The 21,086-nt window shown below is 44.1% G+C and overlaps 2 protein-coding genes across 2 annotated transcripts in view; one reads left to right on the forward strand and one right to left on the reverse strand.

Annotated features, from left to right (window-relative positions):
- Positions 1-10,973, forward strand: part of LOC124488581 (zinc finger protein 208-like) — a 74,604-nt gene extending 63,631 nt beyond the window's left edge. The window contains exon 6 of the mRNA XM_047051278.1: positions 9,962-10,973. Within this exon, the coding sequence (XP_046907234.1) occupies positions 9,962-10,973 (1,012 nt within the window). The remainder of the gene's footprint in view (positions 1-9,961) is intronic.
- On the reverse strand, positions 2,857-4,482 carry LOC124488605 (E3 ubiquitin-protein ligase TRIM39-like). The gene has a single exon (XM_047051305.1). The coding sequence runs from the start codon at positions 4,480-4,482 to the stop codon at positions 2,857-2,859; it is 1,626 nt and encodes a 541-aa protein (XP_046907261.1).
- Positions 10,974-21,086: the final 10,113 nt, after the last annotated feature.

A 21,086-nucleotide genomic window follows, 5' to 3' on the forward strand; every position in this document is an offset into this window, starting at 1 on the left:
AACTGCCCGACTTGCCCAATGGGACGCACCGCCCCTGTTCAGAACGCAGGGGCCCGCCTGGTCTACAATCTACCCAGACGCTCCCATGTTACCCCGCTCCTCATCTCCCTCCACTGGCTACCCGTCACGGCCCGCATTAGATTCAAGACCCTGGTACTGACCTTCCAAGCAGTGAACGGGACTGCACCCGACTACATCAAGTCTCTCCTGCAGCCTTACACCCCCACCCACCACCTACGGTCTTCTTCAGACCAGCCCCTGGTGGTCCCACCGCTCAAGAGTGCCCTGTCCCAACATAAGCTCTTCTGCTGTCTGGCCCCCCAGTGGTGGAATCAACTCCCCACCTCCGTCAGAGACACTGACTGTCTCCCCACCTTCAAGAAAAGGCTCAAGACGCTCTTGTTCCGGGAGTACAACGGTACTTGAAATGATGTGCCGGACCCAATGTTAGTTTCCTCAAGGATCACAATGACTCTTGCTAAGAGACTTGCTGCTCTTGTTGGTTAGTGGTAACTGATTAAAATTAAATTGTTGTACTTGCTTTGAAATATTTTATTTGACTGTTACTTGCTTTTCCACGGGTACACTTGCACTTACAGATTCATGTTTGTTTAATTTTAACTTGTTTAACTACATGCTCTTATGGTTCTTCCGTTTGGCACTTATTTTGGTTGTTCACAATGTGTGCTTCATGTTTTGGCTACCCGCAATGTTTTTGGGGCTATCTTGTTGTTATTATCAGTGACCTATGCACTTTGTAAAGCATTCTCTAGTAAGTTGCTTTGGATTAAAGCGTCTGCTAAATAAATAGATGTAATGTAAATGTAACCTGTTCATTCTACAAACCTTCGGTTCATCAGCTCATCAACTCAACAGTATGATTTGTTGCAGTTACCTGACCAGTCCTATTCTTGGCTACTACAGTTGTCCCTGTCTGAACTGTGCTGGGCCTTGAGTTTCTTGATAGATTTGGGAAGATGTTGGAGTTATTTCTTCTTTTGCACTACGACAGGGTTCTCCAATTCCGGTCCTCGAGGGCCGTTGTCCTGCATGTTTTTGATGTTTCCCTGCTCTAGTACACTTGTTTCAAATGAATGGGTTGTTATCAAGCTCTGTGAAAGCTGGGTAATGACCATTCATCAACAGTCCGACATTTGAATATTACACACACACACACACACACACACACACACAGTGTGTGTGCAGGGGTCCAGAGCACAGATGTGGTCTGGTACCAGTCACTCACAGCGCCCCTCAGTGACGACCAGAGGAAACGCCTGCAGGAGCAGCTGTTTACTGCGTAAACAAAAATACTGGTTTGTTTTCGGTTAAACTGCTTAATAAAGTAAATTGTTCAAACTCAAACTTTAGATTTTACTGAGCCTGTGCCCCAGTAAAAAGGGTATAATGACGCCCCTGAGGATGTCCCAGCTACAGGAACAACGAAGACCAATGGGGAGAGACAACACTGGGCCACAGACCTGAGGATTGGCCCATGAACCATGGACCAATAGGGAGACAGTAGACTGTATTGTGTCTGTGTTTCAGAGCTGCGAGGAGCATGGCTGGAGGTGTGATAGAGCTACAGAACTGGTATGGCCTCATACTGAATTGTATAAAGAACTTCTTCAGACCAGCCTGAGCTAGACTTCTTCTGATTCCATAAGAGTGGATGTCCTCTTCAGAACCAGACTGATGAAAGACTTACCAGAGACTGGACCGCTCCACTACATTACCAGACCAGGACGTTCAAAACCTTGACCACAGCTGGACTATTCCACCCCAGACAGGACTGAGTGTGTGTGGTACAGTGTGTGTGTAAAGTCTGTCACTGCTCTTCTGACAAGAAGGTGTAGCAGGAAGCCATAACTAAACATACACCAAAAATGAAACTATGAAAGATCCTTTTCTGGATTTATTCTTGCGATGTGAAAAGGACTTGTTGAGAAAATATTGTATACTGTATAAATTGTAATACATTGCTCGTACATTTTACTTTGACAAACAGAATAATAGCCCATAGAAATGGTACACTATAGAAATACGACACACCACTGCTAAACAATTGTGTTTAAATTGACCAGGTCAGATGGATTATTTGTTCTCACCTGTTGGTCCTTTTGTTTTGCTGTTTTCTCTCATCTCAGTGTCTCAATGAACCTAAACACTCTCAAACAAAATTAGTTAGAAAAGTTTCCGACATGAGAATCTCTCAATCACAAGTTTCTTCTCAGTGAACTACAGAAGAGGCTCCCCCCTCCTAGTTCTCTGTCCTGAACAAAGTTAAGCCTTTTATGGCTGGATTCTATCTCGCAAGTCAGCTGAACAGGTCTTGATTCAATACTTAGATATTGAAAATAAAAAACATTCCAATAAGTACCCCTTACTTTCTTGAAAAATGTTTAAGCGCTAAAATGATCAGACTGTAATAATAGGAACATTCTGCAACATTCTTAAATATTGGTAATAGGGTTTGGTATGATGACCAAACTGGTCAAATCAACTGTGCACGTCTATAAACATCGGTTGCAAATTGTTCCCACTATTTGGCATAAGATCGCACAAGCAGTCCAAAGCTTGTGTTACTCTCCATGTGTTCATTGCGTTAAGATAGCAAACACAATGATTTAGACTAAATCTGTGAATTTTTTATAACTCAAGAGGGACACCTACTGGAGAAGATTGCTAGGGCCCCCAAAAATACTTTCATGCTCCTTATTCGTGGTACAAAGATGGTGGAAGAGGAGGCAGTGTTTGACAGAACTACAAATAAACAGAACTGACAGAACTGAAACAATCAATTGAATTTCTTACTAGAAACAATTTGATACAGTGTTTGGTTAATGTATTTTCTTTTTAGCGTGTGACAGGAGTGATGAGCAGGGGGACAGAGTTTTTACCTCCATCGTTCAGAAAGGGACTGAAGAGTGGATAGAGTTTCTTAGTAAAGGTGCAGCCAGTGAAAGAGTAGATATGAGACCTGGCCTCCACATCATAAAAGGAGACCAGACCCTCCTCATAGTCCACAAACACCCCCACCTTCTGGGGCTTCTGTCTCAGGGAGAGGACAGAGCGGCCAGAAGCTATATACTTGTTACCATTCTTCAGGACTACAATCCAATATCCATTCTTAGGACTCGCTGTGATCTTCCCCTTTCTGTTGATGGAGTCTCTAACCACTCCCAGACCCCAGTTAGTCTTCCCCTCAACGAGCACCTCATAGTAGAACCTCCCTGAGGAGAAGCCCTGCTTTCCCAGAACATTGTTACAAAGATCAAACCTCTCTGGGTTGTCAGGGAGAACCAGCTTTATGCCTCCAAGTCTCACTTGTTTCCCATCCTTAGACAGGAAGAGACCGGGATGTGCTGTATCAGGGTCCAGAGTCACATCCACTGCATACTGCTGAATCCTCTTCAGTTCAGGGTCAGACAGCTTCTCCATCTCTTTATTGAGTGTCTCCTCCAGCTGAGACACAGCTCTCCTCACTGCCGCCAAGATCAGACCACTGTGGACACTGATCTCAGACCAGTCCTTAGTGTGTAGAGGGGTGCTCAGGGATGGGAAGCTCTGGAGCAGATGGAGGTGGTCCTCAGTGTGTGAGAGCTGCTCCAGCTCAGTGCTTCTCCTCTTCAGCTCAGTGATCTCCTGCTCCAGATCTTTAATCAACCTTTCAGCCTGTTTCTCAGCTGCTTTCTGCTTCTCCTCCATCACCTCAATGATCTCAGCATGGATTCTCTCAAAGGAGCGCACTAGAGCAGTGAAGACCTGAACACTGTCTGATATATCTTTCTCTGCATCACTCTTGCTGGTCTCTACTGAGAGTTTGATCTCCTGAACCTTCCTAGATCTTTCTTCCATCATCTGGTTCATCTCAGCCATCAACTTCCCCAGATCATCCTTTTTTGGTTTGTACTCGTCCTCTAAAGTGACAGTGTCATGGGTGTTATGTACTGTTCTCGTGCACCTGAAACACACACACGTCTGGTCAGTCCTACAGAACAGCTCCAGGGGTCTCTCATGCTTCTGACAGATCCTGTAGTCCAGATTCTCCACAGGGTCGATCAGCTTGTGTTTCTTCCAGGCTGCAACTCTCTGATGAGGCTCCAGGTGAGTCTCACAGTAAGAGGCCAGACACACCAGACAGGACTTCAGGGCCTTGAGCTTGGTACCTGTACAGATGTCACATGACACTTCAGGTTTAGTTGGACGCAGGTCTGGACTGATGGTAGCTTTCAGTGGCTCTGACTTCCTAAACTGAGCAGCCATCTCAGAGATGGAAGTATTGACATAGAAATCTGGTCTCTTATCAAAAGTCATTTTACACATGGGACATTGACACAGGTCACTGTTGTCCCAGTACTTGGTGATACAGGCTTTGCAGAAGTTTTGTCCACATGAAATTGTGACAGGATAGGTGAACACATCCAGACAGATAGAACACAGGAACTGATCTTCAGACAAGAAGGTGCTGCAAGAAGCCATACCTAGACAAACAAAAAAGTGAAATTATCAAAAATCTATTCTGGAAATAGTGTTATTAATGCAATGTGAAAGAAAATATTGTATACTGTATGTATGTAAATTGTAATACATTGCACATACATCGTACTTTTGCAAACATAATAATAGAAATACTAGAATAGAAATACGACACAACACACTGCTTAACAACTGTTCTTAAAGAGTAGCGTCACAAATATCTGATCGTCCGAATGTGGGTCCAACAGCGAAACATCACTAATATATGATTTCGAATATTCTAAATGAATATTTTCCGATGGTCAAAAGTTATGCGACAAACGCTTTAGTAGGCTATGGCTTCAAAATGTACATATGAAAAGGTTAACAAGTAACACTGGCATGGTAGTAGCATTGCTCTGAGTATTATGCTAAGTCATTTATCCCGGAAGCTAACAAAAGCTAGCTAGCTGCCGTTTTGGAAATATGCCCGTTGGGAATATTTAGAATTTATGCATCCAAGGGTTAACGGGTTCAATTGGACAGGTCAAAAATAATTTATTCTTTGTTCTCACCTGTTGGTTCTTATGTTTTGCTGTTTTCTGTCATCTGAGTGTATGAATTAACCTAAACGCTCTCAAACTAAATTAAATTGAACAGTTTCTGAAACGAGAATCCATCAATCGCCAATTTAGTTTCGCGGGAAAATGCTCCTCCTCTCCCAGTTCTCCGTCTTGAAAAAGTTAACACATCCGCTGAAACGAAGAGGATTTAAGACTAGCTATTGAAAATAAATAATGCCCGTAGGTGGCCCGTACTTTCTTTAAAAAGTATTCCTTAATGTTTAGGAGCTAAATACTAAATTATCTATCAATGGGGAAATCCTGTAACATTCTTGATTATTGTAATTGTGTAGGGGGAGAGCGGGGGCGAACGGGACGAAAGTAACAAAGCGATTTTCTCAGAGCCCTAACTTCATTTGCATTCAAAGTTATGACAGCACCTTCAGCATGCAACCACTGATGGAACTACCAAATTTCACGTGATGTCGTCATCGTTTGCCGCTGTTAGGTGCGGAAAGCACTTTACGAGTGCGCAATGTAAATTACTGAGGCGGTCCTTTTTTGATTATAACAAGTTGTGTTTCCCGTTCCATGTGTCACAAATCACAGATCAATCTACAGGTTATTTAGTGCCTGAAGGTTGCTTTGTCAGAGTTTTTCAGTATAAAAGTAAATCTGGTTTAAATGTCAGGAGTTCCCGCCGCTAATGCAATAGTATGTGGTGACTTTATGTTTGTAGAAAGCATTTATTTAAACATGTTTATGTCATATTATATCAACAGAATATGCCAAGAGTGAGGGTCAGAAAGACAGACAGAGGTCTGATTCTGAAAAAATGATAAGAAATATTTGATGCTACTGAAATGTAAGAGTTTATTTTTGCAAAACTAATGGACAAAATATGTTTGCAGTTACATGTTAACAAGGTCATAGTCAGGTATATTTAATAAAAACCAGATTAACACAAAAAATCTAGCTTGAATCGTTGTGTTACTTTTGACCCACCCCTGTTACTTTCGTCCCAACTGATGGGTTCGAAAGTAACAATGTGCAACTTGTGTTCAAAATGACTCCATTTGGGGGGGCACTGGGGCGTGCTGGTGTCCTGACTGTGTATAGCAATGGCCGGGGAGGTCATTTCACACAGCGGCTGGTGTGCTCCTTAATCTCTTTGCCAGCCACATTTATCATGGGCACAGCTGCTGTAGTGGGAAGCCAGTAGGACTTGTCGTTGCGGCTGGCATGGTACTACTGCGCCACATACCAATGTCCTGTGTGTGAGCTTTTTCCTGGCCCTCCAGATAGAGGAGGCACCAGCACTACCTACAGACACCAGGACACACATACCTCAGTGTTCGCCCCCACACACTGCAACAGATGTGATTGGTTGCAATGATGTGAGTGTGAATGAATCTTTCCCAATTTTATTAGGAACTGATGCTGTGATGGGAAAGATGAGGAGGCCAAAAGCTAACTTTGTACTATATTGATATGATCAATGACATGTACTAAACAAGATGCATGAAAGATCAGTGAATCAATCAACAAACAAAATAACAAAAAGTCACCTTTGTAACCTGGGAACCCTCTGCCCCCTGGTGGACCTTGGTCCCCATCTTGCCCTGGTTCCCCTGGCTCTCCTGCTGTGCAGTACAGACCTGCCAAAAACCCAGAGCACAGGGTATAGGTTCCTAAACACCAACTGAATGACCAAGAATCAGACTGGTCTCTTACCAGCCCATTCATCACATCAACTACATAAGCAGTAAGGAACACATTTGGTCAACTTTTCTCAAATGTGATTACCAATGCTACCATCTTGACCCACAAGAAAACAGCTTCAACCAGTATGAAATGTAAACCGATTCATATATATAAATATATATATATATATAGTCAGCTGTATCAACAGTGATCTGGTGAAAATAATTCTAAAATTGTAGCCTTTTTACCGTTCTGGTGATGCCTGGTGTTTCAAATGTGCAACTGCATCTAGAGTATTTGTATCCATGGTTACGTGAGCTCTAAATCAGGGGTGGGGAACCAAGGGCCATTTGGATATTTATAAAATCATTCGGGGGCCGTACAGAATTATCAGATTAAAAATGTGCCTGCTATAGTTGGTCAAACATTTAATTAACTCACCCCTAATGTGATGGCTGGAACTGCTTCTCTTTGGTGAGGTTTGTGATGTTAGCTGGCACGGATGCAGTCTGCTTTGACCAGGGCTGGCCCAAGCCTTTATGGGGTCTTAAGCAGAATTGATTTGGGGGCCCCTCAGTGACGCTGTATATACATAATTTTTACAGTAATTGAGCTGTAATTGCGCGCTATACCCGCAATGTTTGGGGCTATCTCGTTGTTATGATCAATGACCTATGGACTTTTGTAAAGCTCTCTTTTGGAAGTCGCTTCGGATAAAAGCGTCTGCTAAATGCGTAAATGTTAAGTATTAGATGGCTGAGCGGTGTGGGAGTCAGGCTAGTAATCTGAAGGTTGCCAGTTCGATTCCCAGCCGTGCCAAATGATGTTGTGTCCTTGGGCAAGGCACTTCACCCTACTTGCTTCCGGGGGAATGTCCCTGTACTTACTGTGTCGCTCTGAATAAGAGTGTCTGCTAAATCACTAAATGCAAATGTAAGTATTACCTACGCTACCATGATTATTGTAAATCAGAGAGACAGCATGAGGTGACCAATGATAATGAGTACAAGGAGAAAGCCAGAGCTGAGGAGAATGTCTCAGGAGATCAAGAATCCATAGAACAATGCTTCACATTTCCTTTTATACACAAGGACAACCAATCAGACCACTTCTTGGCCCTTACTTATCAACATATGACTAGCAATGCTAGTAAGTTACACAATGAAGTGTGAGAGCCATGAAGTGAGACTCCGTCCAGTAACTCCAGATTTTACCATATGAGAGGAGGGGGCAGGTTCACACCCAGCCCAACACTGATTTGCAAACATCTGTTCTCAACCACTTTACCACTGTTAAACCTTGCAAATCTCTGAGAATTACTGCCATGACGGAACATTACAATTTGTTTAGAAAAGATCATCTTATCCACAAGCAGTTATAATACAAAACTTGTTTATCAGTCGTCTAGTGAGTGTGTTTGTCCTGATTTACTCCTAAATTTGAATCTAATGTGATACGCTAATCCAACCACCATGATGTCCGTGTCCCAGAAGTTTGTTTTTCTCGTCCATAATAAATCAAATCAAATGTTTAGCCCTTTTTACACACAAGCATGTCACAGAGGGCTTCACATACGCCCATAGAACTGCCCCTTAACCAACCTAGACCCTCAAGGAAGACAAGGAAAAACTCCCAGAAAAATTCCCAACAGGAGAAAAAAATTAAGAAACCTTGGGAGGAGCAATTCAGGGAGGGATCCCCTCCTCCAGAGATGGTTGGTGAGAGAGAGGAGCAGAACACAGGCTAAACATAGTCATACAGTGTCAATGGGTTTTGAAACATCAAAATCCATTGTTCAGCTTTATAGATGTAGGACGCGACCGGGAAACTCGCTGTTGAGCCCCTTCCCATGATGTGGGTAAAAATGAAATACATATTTGTTTTGTCTGGGGTTAATGCGTTCACAGTAAAAAAAAAAACACTACAGTTAAGAGGGCTTCTATTCTTTAAAGATTACATTATTTCCTTGAAATGTAACAATGAAAAATGCTTATGAAGGTGTCCATAGTGAGAGTAAAGGCTTACTTTTGCTAAGTAGCGTACGTGTAGCCTGTGCATTCACAGGATGGCTGTCGCATGTATCCTGCGTTCGATTGAAAACATATTATTGGGAAAGAGGAACGAGCAGAATGCCAAAAAAGAAAATCAATGGCCCAGCTACCTCACCACCAAGATCCATAGGCACTTTTTCTGAGGAGTAGGATGTGGGACTTGGCTAAACATGACAATAATTGCAATGTCGACTGTTTTTACATGTAGTCAACAAGGGGGGGGGGGGGCGCCGCGCCGTTTATGACAACCCACAAGTGTAGTTTCTGAACATCCCAAAGAGGGTCTTCGCCGCAGAAGAACGCAGAATGAGGTGGGGTTGGATAAAAGGCGGAGTCGGATGTCCAGAAGGTAGTCCAGACAGCGTGTCTTTCAAGGTACCTATGTAGCTCTACTCCTGTTTAGTAAAGTTTTTACTTTTACCGCTCTCGTGGGCGTCATAAAATAGTGCTGTATTGTTTCAGTGGAGGTAATATGAGTGCTTTAAACCTTCCGTAATTTATTTTCTATTTTGTAATTCTCCGTTTTGAAATGTAACTTGAGACACGCAATAGAGACAGTGTATATTATTATCATTGGATTTAAAACTTTGCAATTTCAATCCAAAGTCATTTTATTGTTAAATTGAATTAAATGTGTAATGTGTGGGCTAATCATATAGCCTATAGTTTTGAAGGAAACTAAATGACTATAAAGAGGAGTTGTGGGCCAAATACGGTTTTGTCACAGTCTTTTGTGTTTCTCCAGTCACAATAAACCAGTCCAAAACCCACACCTCCCACCAAATGATGAACATTACATATGCAAAGTGGGCCATTATGACAGACAAAAGATTACATTTATAGGTGAAAGCTGCAGATATCCTACTGGCCAATCATACTTGATCATGGGCGGAGACTCGACAGAGGAGACACCTTAAGGCTCCAGAGAGACTACAGAGATCCAACCAGAGAGACTACATAGAGAGACTCAACCATAGAGAGACACAACCAGAAACAGCAGTAACCAGACAGAGGATCAACCAGAGAGAAACAAGCTTCCAGAGACTAGATCCAGGACCCATAAAGACCAGACGATGAACAAAGACAGAGCTGAGTTATGAAGACAGATCACTGTGATACATGTGGGAAAAGCTTTTCCTCATCTAGTAACCTCAAGAAGCACATGATGATCCACACTGGAGAGAGGCCCTACAGCTGTGACCTCTGTGGTAAAACCTTTAGCAGAGCTAACCATTTCAATGTTCACCGCAGAATCCATACTGGAGAGAAGCCCTACAGCTGTGACGTCTGTGGTAAAACCTTTAAACAGAATGGGGAATTGAAAGTTCACCGCAGAATCCACACTGGAGAGAAGCCCTACTGCTGTGACCTCTGTGGTAAAACCTTTAGCCATGCCAGGAGTAACACAGATCACCGCAGGATCCACACTGGAGAGAAGCCCTACAGCTGTGACCTTTGTGGTCGAACCTTTCGCTACGCTCGCAATGTCATAGTTCACAGCAAAATCCACACTAGAGAGAAGCCCTTCAGCTGTGACCTCTGTGGTAAAACCTTTAGTCATGCTAGCAGGTACACAGATCACCGCAGGATCCACACCGGAGAGAAGCCGTACAGCTGTGACGTCTGTGGTAAAACCTTTAGCCATGCTAACAGTTTCAAAATTCACTGCAGGATCCACACTGGAGAGAAGCCCTACAGCTGTGACCTCTGTGGTAAAACCTTTAGCTGTACTAGCAGTTACACATATCACCGCCAGATCCACACTGGAGAGAAGCCCTACAGCTGTGACGTCTGTGATAAAACCTTCAACTCTGCTAGCCAAGTCACAGTTCACAGCAGGATCCACACTGGAGAGAAGCCTTACAGCTGTGACCTCTGTGGTAAAACCTTTAGCCAGGCTAGCAGTTACACATATCACAGCAGAATCCACACTGGAGAGAAGCCCTACAGCTGTGACCTCTGTGGTAAAACTTTCAACTCTGCTAGCCATGTCACAGTTCACAGCAGGATCCACACTGGAGAGAAGCCTTACAGCTGTGACCTCTGTGGTAAAACCTTTAGCCAGGCTAGCAGTTACACATATCACAGCAGAATCCACACTGGAGAGAAGCCCTACAGCTGTGACCTCTGTGGTAAAACCTTTAGACAGGCTGGGGACTTGACAGTTCACCGCAGGATCCACACTGGAGAGAAGTGATCAATGATGGGACACTCAATGATTCACTTTTTAGTTAGCTTTCAATGATTTTATGAGGCAAGACTTGTCCCCCAAAAATGTAGGCCTACCCAATTTCGTTCAGCCTCAATGCACCCCTTCAGCCCTGTTATCCTAGTGTTGTGAGTGCTCGAGCCAAGGACACTATACATTTTAATCTGCGATGACATTGCAAGGTTCATTTACATTTAGGCAAATACATTGAATGGTGGAAAATAAAACATTGTGGTCTTTGGTCAAATTGAAAATAAAGTCATATTACCTTTGGTAGTAGTTTGTTGCTTGAATTCTGCTATATCTGCCCTTGCCTGAGACTGCAAACAATACAGGTGTTGTACCAACATCGGTTACCCAGAGAGATTAGCAAAAGTGTGGCAAGCAACAACAACAATTACAATGGGTTTGGCACATTACAAAACTCAAAACACACACTTAGCACAACAAGTCTGTGGACTAAACTTTGGATAATATTTTCATTGCTTTCACACAGAATGCATTGAATGATAGCATTTTTTTTCGTTAAAATCATTGTGGTTACATTTTGTGAGACAGCGTACCTGTCAGGAAAATTAACTATCGAGGATCTGTATTGTTGTTGACCCTTTACCTTAAAAGTCAGATTTACATAACGGTCTGGCGGTTGGCGCACACCTACGATGATCACAATGTACACTTAAAATATCAATTGGTGTGTGAGTGTTGCCTATGTATATAATTCACAGAATAGATTCTCAATGAGTTGGCCTACATGAGCATCTGTTGCATAATAATACATTAAGTCGCGGACCCATCACGTTAGAACTGATGAATATACATTGGTGTGTGACTGTAGACCTTTGAATATAATTCACAGCACGGAAAATATGATCATGAGTTGACAGTGAGTACATGAGCATCTGTTGCACATCTGTAAAGGCTACCGCTGCCATCAAGGGGTAGAATGTGGTAATGCACGCAACCAGACTCCTATGTCACCAGTGGAATACATTGTTAATGAAAACCCGACTGATCGGCACGAAGTGCAGTGATACACGTCCCGACACAACACCTTAAAATGTTATTGAAGATGGGTTTTGTGTTGGCCTCAGAGGCATGTATGGTGTTGTTTTTTTATTGAGTAAAAATCTGACATGAACACGTGCAGACTAAAAACCAGTGTAACAAATTCACCACAATCCTATCAGGTTTGGAAATCAAGCATCTGCATGCAGCAGTAAAAAAAAATATGGCCCAAATCATAAATCTAACAAACACAACCCTTGTAAGTTGTCTGTTATAGTCTATTTTGTGCAAACATTTGTGATGTGGTTCCTGAACGGTCCTTTTACTGTTGTACAGACTCATTCCTTCTTCCACTGAGTAGGGCTTTTATAAATCAACGCGTTCACAATACGTCAGCAGTTTAATACCATCTTCACACTGCAAATGTAATTTCCATTGTCCATAACTTTACATTGAAACAAAACAAAGTTTGGGCCTAGAGGGAGAATGAAGTAAGTGTGCAGTGGTGCGTGTCTATGCATTAGTGTGTGTGTGTGTATATGTATATGAGTGTATGTATATGTGTGTAATGTGTGTGGGTACATGTTTGTGTGTGTGGGGGGGGGGGTCTCACTCGTTGTGTGAGCTCTTGGAGCCCTGTGCTCGTTTGTCCGGCTCCTTCTTCACTTCACAACATTAGGAGAATCTGGGACAACACACACACACACACGTCATCCTTTTTAATTGGTCATTTTAAAAGTAGATCACAAGCCAAAAAAGTGTGGGCACCCCTGCTCTAGGTTAACTTTGTCCCCACTCTCTCTCTCTCTCTCTCTCTCTCTCTCTCTCTCTCTCTCTCTCTCTCTCTCTCTCTCTCTCTCTCAAGCCCGAATTAGTGGAGGAGGCTGGTAGCAGAGCCGAGCCTGATGCGGTTGGTGGAGGCTGGTAGCAGAGCCGAGCCTGATGCGGTTGGTGGAGGCTGGTAGCAGAGCCTGATGCGGTTGGTGGATACTCGTAGCAGAGCTGAGCCTGATGCGGTTGGTGGATACTCGTAGCAGAGCCGAGCCTGATGCGGTTGGTGGAGACTCGTAGCAGAGCCAAGCCTGTGGTCCTGAGAAGACGAGAGTGTGATTACTGGGATGCACGAGAATGAGTGATGATGTGATTGACCCTTTACCTCCAAAGTCAGATGTACACCTGCAAGGATCGCAATGTAGACTTAAAATATAAATTGGTGTGTGAGTGTTGCCCATTAATATAATTCACAGCACAGAAGAGATTCTCTACTAGTTGACACAGTGAGTACATGAGCATCTGTTGCACATCTGTACAGGCAACCACTGCTGTCTAGTGGTAGACTGTGGTCATGCACGTAACCAGACCATGTACTGCACTATATCATGTGTGAAATTAATTGTTTATAAAACCCCCACTGAGCGGCACGAAGTGCAGTGATACACAACATCCCGTCGCAGCACCTTAAAATGTTCTAGAAGAGGGGTCTCTGCAAGTGGATCTTCCACTTCCTGACGGGGAGGCCACAGGTGGTGAGAATCGGTGACCGCACCTCATCCGTACTGATAACCAACACAGGCACCCCCCAGGGCTGTGTGCTCAGCCCTCTCCTGTTCTCCTTGTTCACTTCTGACTGTGCGGCAACGGACAGCTCCAACCTCCTTGTTAAGTTTGCTGACGACACAACCATCGTGGGCCTCATCTCTGACAGTGATGAGTCAGCCTACAGAGAGGAGGTTGACACCCTGACTTCTTGGTGTCAGGACAATAACCTCTCAACATCAGCAAGACCAAGGAGATGATTGTGGACTATAGGAGGCTGCAGGAGGAGGAGCATGCACCCCTACTCATCAACAGATCTGAAGTGGAGATCAGCTGCTTCAAGTTCCTCGGGGTGAACATCAGCAACGACCTCACCTGGTCTGTTCACACGGACAAGGTGGTCAAAGCGTGTGGTATGGGAGCTGCACAGACAGGGCCCCACAAAGTGTGGTCCGTTCTGCTGAGTTCATTATTGGCCGGAAGCTCCCAGCCCTACAGGACACCTACCACACAAGATGCCACCGGAAAGCTGGCAGGATGCTTAGAGACTGTTACCACCCATCCTTCAGTCGCTTTACCCCAGTTGCCTTCTGGCAGGCGTTACCGCAGCATCCGGTCGTGCACGTGCAGACTGGACAACAGTTTCTACCCAAGGGCCATCAGGTTTCTAAAAGGACATTGATTTTGATTCACTTCACACTAGTCACTTTAAACCCTGTCACTTTCAGCTACTGGTTGCACTATCAGTAACATTGCACTACCTCACTGTACGTCGCCTTCAGGCTCCTCATAAGGGTCATTGGCATAGTCACTGATTGTAATTTTGCACAAATTCACCATGATCCTGAAAGGTTTGGAAATCAAGAGTGCATACAGCTGTAAACAAATATGGCCTCCCTTTCTCTCATTCTAGAGACCCCCGGTTAATCTTTGCATCTGTACAGAATAGGGCTTTAGAAGAACGCACACTTGTCCAAATCATAGATCTAACAAACACAACCCTTGTAAGTTGTCTGTTATAGTCTATTTTGTGCAAAAATTTAGTTCCTGAATGATCCTTTTATTGTTGTACATGCATACTCATTCCTTCTTCCACTGAGTAGGGCTTTTATAAATCAAAGAGTTCACAATACGTCAGCAGTTTAAACCATCTTTACACTGTAAATGTCATTTCCATTGTCCATAACTGTACATTGAAACTAAAAAAGGGTTGGGGGGGTGTTTGCAGACGACAAAGAGAAAGAAATCAGAGCTGAATGATGGAGGCCGCTGCAGGCCAGGACGTGAGCCTCTCCCGGCCCGTCTCAGCGGCGGTGCCGTCCGTGCCCTGAGTAGCCGCCGCTGCCGTGATGCTTGCTCTTGTGAGCACGCTCCCTCTCTCTCTCCCGCTCGTACGACTGGGACCACTCCCTCCGCTCGTCCCCGCCGCAGTGGTGGTGGCCTCCGCCCCTCTCGTGTTTCTTGGAAGAGGAGAGGTCCGACAAGCTGCGCTCCCTTTCCCTCTCTCACTCTCCCTTGAAGGGCCCCAACGCTGTTGCTGCAGCGACCCGGCGGCTTGGGCTCGCTGTTGCCGTGGTGACCGGGCTTCCGCTTGAGGTGGGGTAGCAGCGGTGAGGGCGGGTGTCGCCGCGGTCACGGGCTGCGGCTGTTGGAACGAGAGCGGGAGCTGTAGGCGACTGCGTCTGCTGTTGTAACTACGGGGGAGGAGGGGGGAGAGAGAAGGAGAGACAGGAGAGAGGCGGGAGTTAGACAGGCCTACACCCAACTCATCTACATCAACTCCCAATAACCCCAGATTAAAGATGCAGGAAAGGTGTCTTACTGTCTGCGGGGAGAGCGGGAAAACGAGTGAGAGCGTGTTCTGGACCTGGAGCCACTCCCACTCCTGCTGTTCCTGCCAATCCTGGCCTCCTTCCTCATCCTGAAAGGCGGGGGGGTAGAGAAAAGACGTTACACTCAGAAGAGATAAGCTTCACACGTAGGGTGACCAGATCCCAATTCACCAGATGTGGGACAAAGACAACGTTTGTGTGGGACAATGTGGGACAATGTGGGACAATGTGAGATATCAATGCATCGAGGCAGTCTAAAATAAAATTAAATTTAAATAAACATTTCTATTCTTCCCCTTTGCTATAACGTTACTATGATTTGCCATTTGGTTGATTCAGCAGCACATAACAGCCTGCAAACAAAAAAGTAACAAATGTATTTAAATGCAACTTTCCCAATGGAGTTTTCATGCTGTTTCACAGTGCCCCTCAAGTTAACACTCCTGACTGTGTACAATCAAACAGAAAGACAAGGCTACAATTGTTCTTTCAAATATTGTCCTTTAATGTGCCTTTTCTCCAACAACAGAGAGCAACAACAACACAACCACATTTAAGTGTTTGCTCTAGTGAAACAATAAACTGAAGTACATACATTCAAGTAGAACATACACTGGATACATGGAGCACATAGGCTGATTATCTGAACATAACAAAACTTAATCAGTTCAGAATCACATAGAGATAAACTACACAAAATAAATGCATTTGAAAATGCTCTGCAGTTACTGGACCAAGTAATGCTACAAAAACGCACAAATTGGTATAGGCACTACATAAAATAATAAATAAAACCTGAAGTGCAAATCAATACTGGTCAGGAGGTAACACAAACTTAAATAAAATAATATGTTTTCATTTTTCAATAAAGTGTTTGCTCTAGAAAAAAATTAACTGAAGCACATACAGTATTCAAGTAGAACATGGAGCACATAGGCTGATTATCTGAACATAACTAAACTCACTCAGCTCAGAATCACATAGAGATAAACTACAAAAAATAAATGTTCTACTTGAATACTGTATGTGCTTGAGTATATTTAACTAGAGCAAACACTTTAATGAAATATGTTTAGTTAATCATAGAAAAATACACAATTAATGCTATTCCAGCACCAAGGAGAGCACCTGGCTGAATTTTGTTTTCAGTTCTCTACACCACAGCAACAACTGCAGGCCCACACAGACGATGCACTCTCAGCACCACGGAAAGCACCTGCCAGCAAAACACAAGAATAGAGCATTGTTTTAAAATCTAGCACCACACTGGCTCAGTGCTCACAATATTCTAAATTTATATAGACAATGTTTATCTTACCTTAGATGATCTTCTTGGCTTTATACTTCTTGCTTGAGCTTGCAGCTTCTAATAAGGCTTTCTGCTTAAGTGCATAACTGTAGAATTCCTTACAACTGTATTCAAAGTTGGTCTTGACTTGAATTTCACTCTTGATGAGCTCCACAGAGCAACGGTTCCTCTGGTCGGTCCAGGCTGCAGTCATCAGGGAAAACACTCTCTCTACAGATGCGTTGGTTATTGGGATGCTGAAGACAAAGGAGGCAACTGCAGTCAGGTTTGGTGTCTTCGTGCTTTTGAGAAAGGTCGACCACTTCTCCACAACAGGAGCTCTTCTCTGCACAATTTCCGGCTGGCGTGGCAGAGTCACACAGTACTCCTCGTAGAGTTCGTCCATGTCCAGTTTCCCCCCTATATGTAGGGCCTCCACGGCATCACTGAGCTGGGTGAATGTAAAGCTGTTCTTCAGTGACAAGCAGGCAACTTTCTTCTGATAGTTGGTGTCGTTGAAGTCATACCATTTTTCCAGGTAGTTGAGTGCTGTCTGGTAGAAGTTGGACATATCCTCTTTGATTTATGCTGCCTTTTGGTCCGGAAACTGTTGGACAATCGCACTGGTCTCCATTCCAAAGAAGGAATCGATCTGTCGCTGATTGAGCTTGGTCTTGAGGGTCTGCATGATGTCATAGAGCTCACAGATGGTCCCTCCAACAGCAGCACAACTTCATGGAACACCTTGGAGTATGTTGTTGAGGAAAGCCAGGTAGGCCTGCAGCTCAATGGGATGCCCCTCACCATCCTGATCTGATTTTAAGAGCTTCCACAGTACTTTTGGGCACTCACTCTCTCCCAGCGACAAGAAGTAGCTCTTGATAGCTGCCCAGCTGTTATGTAGCCTCTGGACAGCAGGCCACAGACTTAACCACCTTGTTGGTACATGTCGCCGTACAGCATGATAGTCTTCCTCCACAAAGGCGAACACTGCTTTTAATTCCTCTGTGCGCTTTGCTGAGACTGAAAAGTGGCTGAATATTTTGTTGACTACAGATTCAATGTCAATGTTCAGCATGTCTCCAGCATGCTTTGCACAGTTGTGCACTATGTGGGCCATACAGTTTGCCTTGATGATGCCACTATTTTCTGCCTTTAGCTTTTGGTAAACCGAGTTGTTTTTCCCATAGTTCACACTAGCATTGTCTGCAGTGTAAGCTGAAATCATTTCCAGTTGCAGACCATTTTCCTCTAACTTGCTCTTTATCTGGTGGTGTATGGCAGCAGCTGACTCTTGGCTATCTTCATAAAAGTCCAGTATCTTAGTTTTCAAACCCAGCTCTGGTGTCCAATATCGTAACGACAGTGGGAAGAGTTTTGTAGTGCCATGATTAGATGCATCTGAAGCCACTGAAAAAAATGGCGTGTGGACTTTTCTATCACTTGGGAGCTCTTGAACCACTGGCATTTTTAATTCTCTCAAACAACTCTCTACAGAGGCAGGTGCAAGCACATCTGTTACTATGGATGCTGCCTTTGTACGACCACAGGACATTTTCTTTGCAATCTCAGAGTCTGGAAACATGGTAGATGCTAGCTTATTACCACAGTCTTCTGACCTGTATGATAGTGAGTGTTTTACAGTGTGGTAAACACTAGTTAGTTCAGCTGCAGTTACCTTGTTGGCGTTTGACTCTTGTTTGGGTTTTAGCTTGTTTTGTTTTTGTTTGTTTTCCTCCATGTCTGCTGCTTGCCGTTCTGACCTGATTGGAGCGCAGGGTTTTCAGGCTGCTTCTTGACTTCACAACATTAGGAGAACGTGGGAGAACTCACACACACATGCATGCGTCATCCTCTGGTAGTGGACCAAGCTGCAGTCCAATCTACTGAACAAGGAAGGCAATGGTCATAATAGGAAGTAGGTGCGTACTAATTTTGTACTGTCATACACATATATCGCTCAACTGCCATTCGTGGCCAGGTCTCCTTGCAAAAGATATAGTTCATATAGTTATACATATAGTTCCTACGACACACAGGAGACTGTCAGAAATATGAATCTATCAAGCATTGCACAGTCAGTCGGTGAACAAGTTAAGAAAGCTTTATTGCTTTCAAAACATCACACGCCATTGTGCTGCAAAGTTTGTCCGCTTGCATGTTGTGCTAGCTACATATTTAAACAGAAACCGCTCTTCAAAGACATTGGTTAAAACAAAGGCATGCAAATGTCCCATGGCTCTTCCTTCAATGGCTCCCTTGCATAGACCTGGCGTGCGTGTGTGCGTGCGTGTTTGAGTGTGTGCGTGTGTGCACTCTCTGACCCCTCTAAGCTTGACCATATGATTGACTCTTTTATGGCCTCTCCAGTAAGATAGCGGTAAAGCCCAGATCCCCTTGTTTACGTAAGCCTAGTGTTACCCAGAGTTCAGATTTGGGGTTAGGCCTCTCTTTATACACAAGGAATACTGAACACAGAATCATTCTTATACAGGATAACAGTTACATCTTTAACTTTTCTAACAGAGACACATACAGAAAACATGGCACCTTCGCCCCCACACTCACCCCTCTGTCCACCAACCCCCACAACATCAAACCACAGCTGTGGTCGCCAAGCCTGCCCAGGACCAAAAGGGAGAGCCCTAGGCTTGAGGCAGGCTTTTTTGACAGTCCCAGGCCTTGACCAACCTGCCCTTACGCCCACCCTCTACAGCCTGGCTCTCAGGCTGGGTGTGTGGGAGGGATGGTGGAGATATGCTGGAGCAAAAGCTTGCGGCAAGCCACAGCTGTGTCCAAGGCCAGGCAGGCGAGCGCAAGCTTGAAGGGAGCAACACTGCAGTAGAACCTTAACACAGAAACAGGAACACAGACTCTCAAGGTTAACGTTGTACACTTAAGTTGAGTATCACTAAAGACTGGACAATGAATACAGGAAATCAGGGGAGTTAAATAGATTTAAATAGAATCAAAATATGGGAGGATTTGAAACGATTAGCACAGAAAGAAGGACACTGCATGCTAGATAGCTTTTGTTTAGGTGTTTAGGTAGGGCTCCCAGGAATGGCCTTGACGTTCCTTCTATTTTCCTCAGTCAAAGTTGCATGGCATTATACACTTTGGTAATATTATGACCTCTCAGCTCTCACCTACCCAAGTGTCACAGGCATTTCCTAGTCGCACCTGACAAATAACTAACTTCTGGCCATGCAGGCATAAGAAAACAGCATTGTGACGGTTTATCGATGATACTAGAAACATAATTAATAGATATAGGCATATTTCTCTCACCAAGGGTTATGTTCTCAATAGCTTAACATAAGAAGGTATAGTTCAAACATTGTTTATTATATTCATAGTATTTCAAACTGTATAAAAGTAATAAAGTAATCATTATGTTTAATCATTGTTAACTCATCAGTGGTTAATGATAGACCTCTTCAATAGTAACACATTTTTTGGTTTGCAATCTCTAACAGCCTTCTCTGATTACTGAAAACATTTCCAGCTGGTTCTTACCCTCTTTACTGCAGCTTTGGGCTTGGATCCCAGTCACATGTGCTAGTATTCCATCCTATATTGCTCCAAGCCTCACAGTGCCTGATCATAATAGATCAGGGATCTTTGAGTTTGCATCAATGTTTATCTGAACTCCAAATATCTTTACAGGGTCAATTTGGTTCTAGCAGCCTTTGGTCACAGGCCTAAAAGGAGTTTACAGACACTCGCTCCTAAAGCTACTGGGTCCTAAGCTATGCAGGTTTAGTTTAAACAGGTTAACTGCTTGCCTGGTTATGATGGGCCCAGTGAGTGTCAGTCAACCACCACCGCCCTGCTCTCTTACTGGTCTGCTGGGTTCCCTTCTCGGGGACCTACTCTTCCAGATCTCTCCCCCAAACACGTCGGAGGTCATCATTTGTTGAGGTTCTAATTTGGGTGGAGAAGAACACCAGGTGAAATGGTAGACCAAGTTCTTTATAGTTTAATAAGATGAAAAATTATGCAAATCAAACAATGAATATACACCGTGGTATTTCAATCTAGATCGGCGATACCAGTCAATGTTACCAGTCTCGCTTCGTAGAGTAGAGAAGACAAAAGCCTTTGGTTTCTTATCACCTGGTGTTGACTCTCAAGAGTTGTGACACCCATTGTTCCCTCTCCTTGTCCCTTGGTGTGGTCATGGTGGTGCGGTCATGGTGCAGTCATGGTGGTGTGGTCATGGTGTGGTCATAGTGTGGTCATGGTGCGGTCATGGTGTGGTCATAGTGTGGTCATGGTGTGGTCATAGTGTGGTCATGGTGTGGTCATAGTGTGGTCATGGTGTGGTCATAGTGTGGTCATGGTGCGGTCATGGTGTGGTCATAGTGTGGTCATGGTGTGGTCATAGTGTGGTCATGGTGTGGTCATAGTGTGGTCATGGTGTGGTCATGGTGT

This window comes from Hypomesus transpacificus, unplaced genomic scaffold (genome assembly GCF_021917145.1).
Source record: "Hypomesus transpacificus isolate Combined female unplaced genomic scaffold, fHypTra1 scaffold_146, whole genome shotgun sequence".
In the NCBI taxonomy this organism is placed as follows: domain Eukaryota; kingdom Metazoa; phylum Chordata; class Actinopteri; order Osmeriformes; family Osmeridae; genus Hypomesus; species Hypomesus transpacificus.

Excerpts from the sequence above, each read along its gene's own strand:
- LOC124488605 (XM_047051305.1), bottom strand. The coding sequence starts at position 4,482 with ATGGCTTCTTGCAGCACCTTCTTGTCTGAAGATCAGTTCCTGTGTTCT.